We start from the raw sequence: 14924 nt of genomic DNA, 5'->3' as shown, positions 1-14924 counted from the left end.
TCATCATAGTCAGATTTACAAACATATTAACTCTACGGAGTAGTTTATTCACCATTTGATTGGCAACAGTTAACGTATTTTGTTTAAAATTTCATGTCAGCATTCTTTATATATACAAACTGTAGCATAGAAAAAAATAATTAAAAAAAATGTTTTTATCGTGTTACCTTTAGTCCTTGCGCCGCTCCTTCTGAAGAAAGGCATCGATACCTTCTTTGTAGAAGCCTTCCTTATCTTTCTTCACTTTTAAAAGTCTCTCTGTCTCAACGGAGATCACTGCCAGTGAAGAAAGTCGTCCTTGATCAGTCCTGTTCCGACTGTATGTTTTCAGTGCTGAGAATGACAATCTCGTCTACTTCTACAGCAATAAATGGGGCTGCACTGATCTCCTTTTTAATGTCATTTCTAATGACATCACCAACTGCTTCAATTAAATCGTTCTGTATTCTGTTTCACAGGCTAGAAAATACAGTGGATGTCCCAAAATGACTCGCTAGCCTGTCATCTTTCTCAGCGAAAGTTCAACATAGTTGCCACGATGAGCAGAGCCTTTACTTTCATCATTTCCACGAAATGCCAGCTGTTGTTTGGCAAGGAAGCAGGTGGCATTGATGAGATCTTTTAAAATCTCCCGCTTCTCCTTTACCTTAGCATTGTGGATGCTGATGTTGAGTCTTCGCTCATTTTTGATGAGGCTCCGTTGTAAATTTTTCAGGTCGCAAGATCCCATTTGAGTCCAGACATTGTCACAAGTTAAGAACAGAAGGCAGGAAAAGCAGAAAAGGCGGTTTCTTGCTGGACATCCACACAGCCAGCCTTTTCGTGTGTACCAGTCCGCCTGAAAAGAGCGAGTATTGTGTCCCGTTGTCTGAAGCAAACCTTTTAGCTCCGGTGTTGGTCTTTCTTTAATTATTACCTCCTGCTTCGATTGAAAGTCCAGTTTAGAAAATTCTTTCAATTTAGATATGTAATCCTCCATTCTGAAAGTGAGGCCAAGCAACACGAAAAAATGACTGCAGGGTTGCACTTTACTTGCTAACTGTTTACTGTAGCTTTCTGTCTCTAATTCTATTATTCTGCAGACGTGGAGTAAGAAGTATCTCTGGAATCACAAGCGCCCCCTGCCTGTCATGAGGCGGGAGAACTGTTTGCCTCACCTACGCACAGCGTTTTGATAAAAATAAAACAAAATAAACACTGTAGTGCAGTGTTTATAATGTACAATGACTCTACATTATATACACCAGCTAAACTGTAGAAATTTAGTTCATATACTAAACGTGTTTGAACGCTTTAATAGCGATATGCAGAAAGACAGCAATGCGGTCTCACTGCAGAGCAAGCCAGCACAGTAAGCATAGTGATTGCGCAATCCATGGTGAGGATCAGCCGGCTGGTGCCCCACTGCTCGTCTCTACTCAGTATTTGAACGGTAAATGTGAAAATTCAGCAATTTTGAAAAAAATCCTAAAACGGTGAAGTTAAATGGACAAGAACTTTAAAGTACAAATCACTAAATACATATAACTGTTTAATTTATTTTTTCATTTGATATTTCCATGACAGCTTTCCATGATGACAGGTGAGGCACTGCCTCCCCTGCCTCCACTGACTGCACGTCACTGGTCTTCAATCAGAAAAGGGTGCAGTGTCCTCTACAAAGGGTGGAGTCCAAGTATTTTGGGTGCTTGTTCCGGAGCTATGGCAGGATAGAGCGGGAAATCAACAGGCAGATTGGTGCAGCATCTGTATTGATTGAGGGGAGCCAGATGAAGTGGCTCAGGCATCTCTGTCCAGGATGTCACCGAGATACCGCCGTGGCGAGGTGCTCAGGTCATGTCTGATTGAGAGAACGACCGGGCAAACACAGGGCATGCTGGAGATCCTATTGTTCTGAGGTGGCTGAGAAACACCTCTGATCTCTCAAGTGGACAAAGTAGCTAGGGGGAGGGGAGTCCGAGCCTCGCTACTTTAACTGCTGCCATTTCAGGAGGGTGGAAGAGAATGAATGAAGTAATGAACTTCATGAAAATTATTTGAGAAATGAACAAGTTGTGACATGTGATTTTCACAGTTGATCCATTGCCGATGGTGGGGGAAATCCCCGGCATTGAAAGAGTGAAATGTTTTTCATCCATAAAGTTGGATTCATGAATGGTTTTCTACATTGTTATAAATGTTGCAAAAACACCAGTATCAACATTTTCTATAAAGAAGCCAACAGTTAAGACTTGAAAAACAATGAGAAACTGTCTCTGCACCCCTCAAAAATATGATTCCTGTTTGTTTAAGGAAAAACAAAGTAGTGACATCACTGTGACATCATACTGTTTATTTTGTCACGGTGCAGAGCCACTAAGACCTTGTGTAACTAAAACAATTCCCTCTGACAAGTTAACAGTTGCGTGTAAAATTCCCCTTTTAGATGTGAGTTCAGCATCATAGCCCTTTAGTAATATTAGTTGCCAGCAAAGCGCTGGACCCTCGAATGGACAGAGAGGGAGAGAGTCAGAAAGTGTGTACATGCATATATGCTGTTGGCTATAAATCTATATGTATGTGTAGGTTTGATTTTCCATGCTGTCAGTTGCACCATAGAGTGGGGGACTTTTACACACAGCCTGCTGGGTTTGAATATTTGAGACACTGTAGCCAGCACTTCAAACTTCCCCGAGCACAGCCGGCATGGTCTCTTTGTTCATCAGTTCTGAAAAGCTCTTACTGAGCCAAATGTTATGGCCTCCAAAGACTTATTTGGCAACCAACCAACCTACTAACCCAATAAGGCTGATGCCCCTATAAGTATGTGATACTCACTTTCGCAACACTAGAGACACACATCAAACAAAGGAAACCAAATAAACTGAATTGAAAGAGCAGCCACATGATCTTTCTCCTGAAAACATCTGTCTCTGGATGTGAAGACCTGGCCAGTGTCACCAGTTCACATGAATGGCAATAAATGTGGGCTCTTTCCCTCCCTTTGGTATTATTTATACCTGTTAATGCTTTCCTGACCGCACTTGGATCCAGGCCCAATTCCCTCATTTTCAAGGTATTTACACTGCAGAAAGAGCTCAGCAGAACATTCAAAGCAAAAGGGCATTCAGAATGTCATGCTAGTTTATTTTTGCTACAGGTCTTGTGCTCCCATTTCCACTGTGGTTAGTGAATTATTGAATCTTTATTTATTTACACTGTGTAGTTATAAGAAACAAAAAACATACATAAAATCTTTGGATTTCTACATAATTTTGTGACAAAATGCAGTCCATTCATCGAAATCAAGTCACCAATATGTTACATTCTGTACTTTGGGAACAACAGCAAAGACTCTTCAAATCTAAGTCAAGCTTACTTTGGTTTGTAAACATACATGGCATAATCCATGCCAGCCCTGCTCTGCACCTACCCACTCAGTTTTCTGTGGGGTGAAGAACACTGAGTGCAGAATGCAACTTCAGGCCTGGTAACGTGACACAATAACAATTTTGCTCGCCCTTTGGTGTCGTATTCAAAGTGTTCCTTTTCCTTCCTTTTGAAGATCAGACTAATATTTTGTTGAATGGCAACTGTCCCTTACTTTCATGCCACGGCGATAACATTGGAGTTTTAATTATAATATTCTAATTATGGCGTTAAAATATATTTGTATGGTCCATAAAGTATTACCGGTCTGGATGCCAGTTGTTGGGAGAAGAGGACTGTGTCCCAGTAGAGCTTCATGCCTTTTAAAACTCCTGGTCGTCACCAGTATAGATTCTGTACTGGATTCACAGTGAAACCCCACATGTACCCGCTGACACTGTAAATATTTTTCAATTGATGGTCTTTCGGTTCGGGCAACTGAAAAACCGTTATTGTGTGTTATCACTTACTCAAGATTCCGGGTGCGTGTAATACTTTTTTTGTACAGATACACTGTTGTACAGATGTCTTGTTCAATGTGTCAGTTTTACAGTAAACCTCAACTGGGAGTGACAAGCAGCAAAAAGCAAGAATGCTCACTTTCTGAAGAAATGTGTGAGAGGCAGTGAATTAATTTTTCATTCTTCAATAGCAATCTGCCTTTTCAGACTGAGAACAGGTGCCATTTCTTTTGGTCTGTTTAAAGTATGTGGGGGTGAAACAGTTATCAAAAATGTTTTTATATGGACTCTTATTGGGTTTTCACTTTTTGATTTGAAATCTATCCCTGCTATATAGGGGCTCACTGTGCCAGCTATTGTTGAGAAAGTTAGATTGTATCCTCATTTTATGTAACGCTGTAATACTGAACTGATCTGGCAACCTAGCCACGACGCGACATCACGTGACTTGACAGCGATAAAAGCCGGTTTGTGTGTATATGTTTTGGACTTCTCGTACGACGGTGAACGCAGTGGTTGCTGTCTGAGCTTCGGCAATAAATATCCTACTTGTATGATCTAAACAAGAGGACCTTCTCGACTCTTTATTCTCCCAAATGCATCGCGAAAGCGCTGAAGATCTTAACAGCTATGGTTAATGATTTAACTGACTTTCCATTATTTCTGGGTGTCACAGTTGCTTGTTATTCAACAGAAGACAGCTCACTGGTTATCATGTTGGTTACATGTCTAACTAATATAATCTTCATGGCAAAAATCAGCAGCTGAGCTGAGATTGACATGCAATTCCATTTATTTATTCAGCACTTACGGAATACCGTGATAACTCGGCTTACGAACGCTTTATTTTACAAACTTTTCGCCTTACGAACATTACATTCACGGGAATATAATCTCGGTTTACGAACTAGTTTTCGGTAAACACACGTAGCGCCACAATGGCTGGCGGACTAGTTTTCGGAGGAAGAACACCAAACCACACGGTCGAACAGCGCCACTGTGGCTGGCGGACTAGTTTTCCGCACCCACTTTCTTTCAGTGCACTCAGTGCAGACGTGGTTTGTTATTGAGTGGATACTTTTGCTTTTTTGGGACCCCAAAAGACCCCACCACAGGCTAGTGTTAAGCCAAAGAGAACACAAAAGAAAATTATGGTCGGGCAGAAGAAGGAGATCATCGAAAAACACGAACGAGGTGTGCGCAAGTGTGACTTAGCGTCCCAGTACCAGTATGCTATGTCGACCATTGCTACGTGTGGCTAAGGGTGTTTCTGTGTTGTCTAAGCAACGGTCTCAGGCAATAGAAGAGGTTGGAAAACTTCTGTTGATTTGGATTAATGAAAAGCAGCTAGCAGGGGACAGTCCTTATGGAAGGTGGCTCCTTCCAAACAGTAACTCCCTCACACCCTCCTCCTCCCACTCCATTGCATCAAGCCATCAACGACCATCAGAAGGTAAATAAAACGACTGTATTATACAGTACAGTTTATATATTTAATTACAATACAATAGAACATGTATTATATTATACATAAAATAAGATGTCTTTGTGTAGTTTTAAGGTTTATTTAGTAGAAATTTATGTTTTATGGAGAGCTGGAAACGGATTATTCTCATTTTTAATGGTTTCTTATGGGAAATAAATGTTTGGCAGACAAACCTACCTCACCTTACACACACTTTCAGAGAACAAATTAAGTTTGTAAGCCGAGGTATCACTGTATATCATATCACACGAAGATTTTAGAATCAGGTGAGGCATTAAATAACACATCAGTCAATCACCTGTGACCTCAGTGCATCTCATCCACTCGTCAGCCCAGCATACCTCAGACACTCACACAAATTCAGTTCAGCAGGTAAGATTCTTAAATATATTTTGCCATCATAGTTAATTATCACGGTCATCACAGGTTGGCAAATTAATTTATTTTTCTGAATGAAAAGACGTTTAAAAGTTTCAATGAAATCATAGATCAGTATGTACATGACTACATTTGCCCATGAATGTGCAAAGAAAACACACTGAACCAAACAAACAATCTTAAATGGCTGTAAATCTACTCTGTGGATCAGAGTAGTCTATAAGAGCAGGGGTCTGGCACCGCTACCTCTGCCAGAGTTACCAACACAGATTTAGTTAGCTGACGAAGAGTGAAACGTCCAACACCTTCAAAGAAATACAGATGATGGCTGAAGAAACCTTTTCATCTATATATATATATATATATATATATATATATATATATATATATATATATATATATATATATATATATATATATATATATATATATATATATATATATATATATATATAAATATATATCTATATATATATATATACAGTAAAGTCTCGTTATATCGATATCGGATATATCGATAGTCCCGGTTATATCGATACTATTTCTATGCACGCACGGAGAAAATTGCATACAAACAGGGTCGGATATATCGATAGTCCCGGTTATATCGATATTTTTTCGGACTCCCTTGAATATCGATATAACGAGACTTTACTGAATATATACCAGAGGCCAGGAATATATATATATATATATATACTGCCCCAAGTGCTATATATATATATATATATATATCTATATATATATATATATATATATATATATATATATATACCTGGTTATGGCGCTCCATGTATATATATACGTGTTGGATTGTCTCATACCTACACCTTGGGTCTTGTCTGGTGTGGTATATATGGCTCTGGTGTTCAGGGCCTGCTCTTGGGCAGCCAGGATATATATATAGGACTTCTTGAGATCAGCCATGTGCGTGCGTGTGTGTGCGTGCGTGTGTGTGTGTGTGTGCGTGTGTGGCAGGGCATAGTGTGTGTGTGTGCTTCTGTGTGTGTGTGTGTGTGTGTGTGTGTGTGTGTGTGTGTGTGTGTGTGTGTGTGTGCGTTGGAAAGGCTTAATTTTCGAACTAAAAAAGGGGGGCGACGGGTCATTTGCATCTTTCATCAGGCAACAACTAAAGATAGAAGTACAGTGAGACCTAAACTTACAAACACCTTAACTTACAAAGTTTTCGTGTTACAAACGTCAAATTTATGAAAATTAAACCTTATAATAAGCACTATTTTTATAATACGCACCAACCACGGCTGGCGGAGTGATCTTCGGCGGAAGCACACGACCGTACAGCACCAGAGGTTAAGTTACCAACAGTACTTATGGAAGGTGACTCTCCTTCCATAATCCATCAACGACCATCAAAATGGTAAATAAAACTTTATTTTACAGCACAGTTTATTTCTTTAATTACAGTCCTCGTGTAATGTGCCTCTCTTCCCAAACAGCAATTCCCTTTGACCTTCGACCTTCAACGCCATTCCATCAAGCCATAAATGACCATCACAAAAAAAATAAAGTGACTTTATGATACAATGCAGTGTATTTCTTTCATTACAATACAATAGCACATTTATTATACATAGAATAAGGTATGTTGTGTGTAGTTTTAAGGCTTATTTAGTTGAAAAGTATATTTTATGGAAACCCTGGAACGGATTATTCCCATTTTAATGGTTTCCTACGGGAATTTTTTTTTAGATACACACTTTTCGCCGTACACACTCTGTCTGGGAACCAATTAAGTTCGTAAGTTGAGGTCTCACTGTAGTCTCCACAAGGACACACAGAAGTGTGTGTGTGTGTGTGTGTGTGTGTGTGTGTGTGTGTGTGTGTGTGTGTGTGTGTGTGTGTGTGTGTGTGTGTGTGTGTGTGTGTGTGTGTGAGTGTGTGTGTTTGTTTGGGGGAGGGGTTTTTGAAACAGCCAAATGCTTTTTTGTTTCAAGGCTTCCTGGAAACCTACAGACATGGTTCTGACATGCATACCACCATTATTTCGAGGAGAGATTGAAAACTTGATGCGATTGTGGACATCTCCCAAGCCATTTAAAAAGTTTCTGACACTATTGATGACTGCACAACACAGTGCAGTAATTATGTCAGCTGTTCAATTTATATTTTCATTTGTGGCAGGCCTAGCTGATGGAATAAAAAATATTCAGATAATAAATGTGGAAACATCCATCATCACAGCTACCCCTCACACTATCCAACTGCCTTGTGTCAACCGTTGAGACCTTCAAGTTCCTGGGAATCACAGTCTCCCAGGACATGAAGTGGGAGGTCAACACCAACTCTATCCTGAAAAAGGCCCAACAGAGAATGTACTTCCTGAGGCTGCTAAAGAAGAATGGCCTGCCACAGGAGGTGCTGAAACATTTCTACACGGCTGTCATCGAATCCATCCTGTGTTCTTCCATCACCGTTTGGTTCGGGGCCGCCACAAAAATGGACAAAATCCGACTTCAACGGACAGTTAGGACGGCGGAAAAAATCATTGGCACCGCCCTACCCACTCTCGAGGACTTGCACACTGCAAGAATCCAAACTAGGGCGCGGAAAATCCTACTGGACCCTCCACACCCTGCCCACCACCTTTTCCAGCTACTCCCCTCAGGCAGGCGCTACCGATCCATGCGCACCAAATCCAGCAGACATTTAAACAGCTTCTTCCCCCAAGCCATTAACTCTTTGAACTCTTTCAACAGTAGCCAAAATGGAACTGTATAGTGCCACTTAGCAGTTTTGTTTTTTTTTTGACGACGACGATACTAGTGCAGCGTGTTCTACCGGAAACAAATTCCTTGTGTGTTCTACATACTTGGCAATAAAGATGATTCGGATTCTGATTCTGATTCATTATGACAAAAGTAAAATGAAACATTTGGGCTTTCGGTGAGAATCATAGGAGGGTAGGAGGGCGTTAAAATATGTTCTTTCCACCATCAAATCTGCTTGATGGGATTGAGGGCATGGCTGAGTGAGCGAATAGAGTTCGTTTACACAACTCGTCTACCCACACGCCGGTTCCCTCAAATTGTTTCCCCATTTAGAAGCCATTTGGGGGTGTAACCCAAACCTGATTGATCCATTTGTCAAAATTGCTTTGTGTCTGTCAATGCATGTGTGTGTAAAGGTTCATCGTTCATAGAAGACACTTACTCTCAGATGGATAGATGGGCTGCATTTCTATTTTGTGCACCTCCTTGGCGTAATACTCTTCCTCACTCCGCTGCCGCTCGCATGTTGCCGCCCGTTCATTGGCCTTCTCTTGCAGTAGGTCCCGTGTACTGTTATAAATGGCCACGATGTCCCTGGACACGTCCTCGGGCTCGGGGAACTCCTCTGGAGGATTGGCGAGCTTGAGTTTGCTTAAAATCTGACCTCGCACAGCCTCGATGCGCTTCTTCTTGAACTGCTCCATGTCCAATATGCTGCATGTCGACAAAGTGAACGCCACCGATGCTAAATCCAAAATGAGGAGAAGGCTGACAAAGCACAGGTTCATCTTTTCTTATGGGGCTGAAAGTTCAACTAATTCAACTAACTAAAAATATTCACTATGCTGACGTAAAAACATCAATAATACACATTTTAAGGACACGAATCCAAAGCTTCTGGCCGCATTTGAGCGCAAGACTCGTCAGCCTCTCCAATATTTTAAATGAATTTCGTGAATAAAACGAGGCTGTTTGTTCGCTTTAGTTGAGAATTCATTGAATGATTCAAAAGTAACAGGTCCATTACTCTGTAGGAAACGATCAACGCTCATTTAACGGTACCGTCACATCGAGTGTGCGTAAACATGCAGCCATGTGTTGCTTGTATCGTTATTAGGAGCCATGAAACCGGGCAACTAGTTCTAGTTGGTTAACTGAGTTGTTTACCGGCAGGACTCAAGCACGCTTTTACCGCATCACAGGGCTCGGTTCGCGCAGCTTCCAAAACGGTCCCGGGCGCAAATCTGCAGCCGCGAGTGAGAGACGCCTATCAGCTTTAATAATTGACAAATTCCTTAATGTGTAATCCCAAATTGTTTTGCTTTCCTTTTACCAGTCTCTTTCCACAGTTCAGTCGAGCGTTATGGTGATCTCCTCAATAAAATCCACACAGACGAAGGTTTTGACGACAAAAGCGTTGCACCTTCCAGAAACGTCTGCTCATCTTCCTTCTATACGGTGTAGTCTTTACACGTCCTCTTCACCCCAAAGACAGCTCGTCTCGAACGCGTGCCAGGCAATGGACCTCTGTGGCCACTTGAATGATATTTATAAGGGACCCATAATACCACGTGAACCTCCACCCCCCACCCCAACACCTCCCTGCGCGCACGCGCTTCTGTCCAGTCATGAGTGGGGGAGCAGAGGCGATTTATTTCGAATAAGAATGTTCCGTGCAACGACTGTGACGTTTCTGCAACGTTAGAAGGCTCATTTGGCCCAAAAAGCTTTAAGTTCGCGATTTCAGCTGCTGCAAATACTAAAGGGGCCAGAATATTCATGCAGTAAATGTATTTCGTTCTTCTTCATTGTTTGGCCGTATATCATAGAATTTATAACTCAGTTATGCTTTACCTAAGCAATAAAATAGTAATTTTCAGTTAACTTTGTGCGTCCAATTGCGTGGGGTGAACCTCTAGCAATTTCATCCGCCAGAGGGCGCCGGTATGACTGTCAATTTCTCTCTCTCTCTCTCTCTCTCTCTCTCTCTCTCTCTCTCTCTCTCTCTCTCTCTCTCTCTCTCTCTCTCTCTCTCTCTCTCTCTCTCTCTCTCTCTCTCTCTCTCTCTCTCTACCATATACAGTGGGACCTTAGCTTATGCACTTAATTTGTTCCCAGACAGTGTGTAAGGCAAAAAGTGTGTTTCCCAAAAATTAATTTCCCAGGGGAAACCATTAAAACGAGAATAATCCGTTCCAGTTCTCCATAACATAATTTTCAACTAATTAAGCCTTAAAACTACAAACAATATAGCTTATTCTACGTATAAATATTGTATTGTAATGAAAGAAATACACTGCACTGTATAATAAAGTCATTGTATTTACCTTTGTGATGGTCGTTGATGGCTTGATGGAATGAAGTGGCAGGTCGAGAGAGTTGCTGTTTGAAAGGAGTCACATTCCATAAGGACTGTAATTAAAGAAATAAACTGTACGTAGTCATTTTATTTACCTTTGTGATGGTCGTTGATGGCTTGATGGAATGGGGTTCAGACTTCTCTTCCTGTGTTATTAAAGTCCGGTTAGGCATCTTTTCACCATTTCGAGGAATGATCCCTTAATGAACGACGAACTTCCAGGTTGCCGCATGATGCTATCAGTGAATTAGCCGTGCTTTCTCGGATATAATTGCTTTATTCACGCTGTCCCGGGCTAGCTGTTTTACGTTAATCCAAATTAACAGAAGTTTTTCAACCTCTTCTATTGCCCCAGACCGATTCTTTGACAGCACGGAAGCACCTTTGGCAACACACGCAATTTTATATATATATATATATATATATATATATATATATATATATATATATATATATATATATATATATATATATATATATATATATATACAGTGAGACCTCAACTTACGAACTTCATTGGTTCCCAGACAGAGTGTGTAAGGCGAAAAGTGTGTATCTAAAAAAAAAATTTCCATAGGAAACCATTAAAATGGGAATAACCCGTTCCCGGGTTTCCATAAAATATACTTTTCAACTAAATAAGCCTTAAAACTACACACAACCTACCTTATCCTATGTATAATAAACGTGCTATTGTATTGTAATGAAAGAAATACACTGCACTGTATATTAAAGCCACTTTATTTACATTTGTGATGGTCATTGATGGCTCTTAATTGACACCTGTTGCTTTCTGACTTGTAAGGTCTTACGAAACCGAGGCATCACATTATCATTCATCATGTTGATGATTCTTATAGCCTTTTCTGAATGGAACTGTTCAATAAAAGCCTGCACATCAACTGTTGAATGGCCTGCTTCTGCTTGTCCTCTTGAAGGCAAATCAAATTCTCTGTGTTGATGACCTCATTATGGTCAGCAACAAGCTCCTCGATGTCATCTGCATTCACTTCGAGTCCCATAGGTGCTGGCAGAGATTTTATGACAACAAAAGGCTCGAGTCCGATGATTCCACGGACGCGGAATAAAACGCGACAAAAGAAGCCGGGCGGGGCGAATAAAATGGCACACTCGCGTCTAACAATCACCTCGTGCAAAGCAAACACTTGGAGCACAAGCAAACATTTGGAGCACAAGACGTAACGATGGACTTTCGTCGTAATCATGTCACTGGTGAGGTGACAGTAACTCGTTGAAATGAAATTGCAGAATGACAATGAAATGAAGTGTCGCGAACGTAGGCCACGCCCGAGCTGTCAACTCGCACGTGACAATTTAGCTTGACTATTGACACGCTGTTCCGGTGTGTGTGAAAACACTAGCTCTGATTGGCTTACCATGACACATGACTCTACCGTTTAGCCAATCACAATAACTTCTATCGCAACTTGACAGAGGGGTGCGTTCAAGTGTAGCAACACAAAAACGTTGGGAAGTGTTTGTCACCGCTCATTCAGTTAGACAATGCTTTCCAAACAGCCTAGAGCGGCATGGGCAAACTACGGCCCGCGGGCCACATACGGCCCGTTAGGCTTTTCAATCCGGCCCGCCGAACTTGCCCAAATTATAGTACAAACAGTGTCTAAAACTCATGACAAAAAGCTAGCGAACAACAGGGCAGATAACTGAAAAGTTGCCTGCCCCATTTTTCCCAAGTTGAAGCAAAATGAGAGCAATCCCAATAAGAAACATTGTCACAAAGTATAAAGTTTTTTTTTAAATCAAGAGTGCACCAACTACAAATGCGAGCTTGCTTAATTTACGTCAAATGCGCATGGCTGTAAATTTTGCTACAGTAGTTGATTGTCATTGTGGTGCACAATGCAACGTTTGCATTGATTCCTACGAGCCACTAAGCCCCTTTCATAAGTCTCACGTACACTTTATAGTCACGGTTTAATGTAAATTTACGTTTTGTAGCGTCACATATGTTGTTAGCTTCTTTTGAATCTTTCTTCTAGTTTGAGGTTCTGTGCATCTATTTTGGAAAATGACATGCAATTGCACGACTTTGTAACGCTTGCGAAAGTCCGGAAGAAAGAAGCAGGCTTCTGATTGGCTGCCGAGCCGAGTATGCAAATTTCAACTGCAGGTAGTCTATGTTTGTGTGCTCGGTGACGGTACACGTGTATTGTTTGCGCGTGAAGGCGAGAGCGTCAGTGAGGAGTTTGTTGAGCGCGCGGTCAGGACAAACCATCTATGATTTGGCGGAATTTAACACAAGTAGGTATTATTGAGCTTGAATATTTCGTTGTGTAATAATATGTTTTGAATGTTGAAAGTGATTCCATTTTTCAATAAATGTTGATTTCTTTGCCCCTTCGATGGAAACTTAAAAACAGACGCAATCTTGATAAATCACAGTGCATATGTTATTTTAATCATTAATAATTAATAATAAAATTAATAATAATTAATAATTTCCATTTCCTCCTCCAAGTATCTGCGAAATAGTCTGTAAATGCCATATCTTGCATATTCCTTGAGACAAATTTATTAACTGATCAGGGATATTTTTCACATTTGAAAGACAGTTAATAAATTGGGTTGTAGTGTTCTTACTGTGCTTGTACACACTACATTTAAAGGACAACCGGCACCATTTTTTGTTTTTGTTTTCCACTGACATCAGAAAAACGTTTTATAGCATCTAAAATACCCAAATCAGGCAGGCTGATATTTTTAGTTAAATGAAAAACACCAATAAAAATGACTTCAAAATGAATCCGGAAATGGTCAGTTTCAGAAGGTTCCACCCCTCTGTTCGTGACGTCACGCCAAGACGTCTTGCCTTGCTCGAGAATCAAAACAATGGCTTCAGATTCGGAGAAGATGTTTTCTTGTTCTTGTTCTTCTGAAGAGGAAAGCATAAATGTTTGCAATTGATTCTAGGAGTCCTCCCATATCAATTCGAGCCATCAATGACAGCAATGTAGCACCCAGAAAAAGCAGAAGATTGCGCCCAAGCTCCGTTGGAAATGGGCTGATTTGTCAGCTGGGAATTTGTGTCAGCGAATATCAAATAGTTGTCTTGGTGCAACACACAACGATTCACCATGGCGTTATTTATGTGTGTGCCTGAGGTGTTTATTTTCCGGTCCCATAATAGTAAAATTATCAGCAAAAAGCTCCAAGTAGGCGATCGACGTGTGCATTCAATGAGAAGGGGTATGAAAAGTAGCGCCGCGCTGTTTGGTCGTGCTTCTGCCGAAGATCACTTTCGCCAGATCCGAAGGTCGTGTGCTTGATGGACCGGCCGTGGTGGGCGTGTATTATGAAAATAGTACGTATTATAAGGCTTAATTTTCATAAATTTGACGTTCGTAAGATGAAAAGTTCGTAATATAAGGTGTTCGTAAGTTGAGGTCTCACCGTACAACGAATCTCATGTGAAATGTGAAACCACTATAGTTTTTATACATAAAAAGGGATGGAGTCCAAATGGCTGGGATGATGAAAAGGTCGTATTATAAGGCGAGGTCTCACTGTATATATATATATATATATATATATATATATATATATATATATGTGTGTGTAACGGAGTTGTGCACTTAGATTATTAAATTATGAAGGAAGTGACGCAACGGTGCACAGTGTGGCACCATGTCCCGCCCATAGTTTCCAGAACAATCTCGAGGAGATTCAGGGTGAGTCGCAATTTTCTGTTGGTCTCGATTAACGCGCATTTTGATGACAATATCTTATTTTGTTTCCCCTTTTATGCTGCCTAGTGTTATCTAATTAGTTCCCTTACTCATTTCGAGTCCAGATTACTTTTTGTGTCATTATTTACTTCACGTTTTGTCGAGTGGAACTTTGAAGCACATGTGCTTCCTAGTGCTTTTCTATTGCGCAGTTAATCACAAGACGAAACCCATGCGACTTCACCCATCCCTTCTGCCATACTGTGTTGCAGGTAATAATTGCTTTATTTCGTTTTTATTGTACAATACGTATTTAGTTTCTTGTGTCGTGTTTCATTTGCCCGTGAATGTTCGTGGCATGTTGAACCGTGCGCCCTTGCAAGCGCACCGCGTGTT

General features: G+C 40.8%; 1 protein-coding gene across 2 annotated transcripts in view; it reads right to left on the bottom strand.

The window, feature by feature from the left end:
• Nucleotides 1-10156, bottom strand: part of tgfb2 (transforming growth factor, beta 2) — a 66328-nt gene extending 56172 nt beyond the window's left edge. Inside the window, exons 1-2 of one of the 2 annotated variants that reach the window (XM_088998679.1) lie at nucleotides 9630-10147; nucleotides 8905-9230 (exon numbers count right to left, since the gene is read on the bottom strand). In XM_088998679.1, coding sequence (XP_088854805.1) covers nucleotides 8905-9166 — 262 coding nt within the window. In that variant the 5' untranslated portion in view covers nucleotides 9167-9230; nucleotides 9630-10147. Of the gene's footprint in view, nucleotides 1-8904 lie in introns of both variants that reach the window. The other variant, XM_088998678.1, reaches the window with a different exon arrangement.
• Nucleotides 10157-14924: the final 4768 nt, after the last annotated feature.

The sequence above is a fragment of the Hippocampus bargibanti genome, linkage group LG06, assembly GCF_051943395.1.
Source record: "Hippocampus bargibanti isolate YZ-2025 linkage group LG06, ASM5194339v1, whole genome shotgun sequence".
NCBI classification, from domain to species: domain Eukaryota; kingdom Metazoa; phylum Chordata; class Actinopteri; order Syngnathiformes; family Syngnathidae; genus Hippocampus; species Hippocampus bargibanti.
The sequence above is the reverse complement of the archived record's forward strand: the minus strand, read 5'-3'. Positions and strand labels throughout refer to the sequence as shown.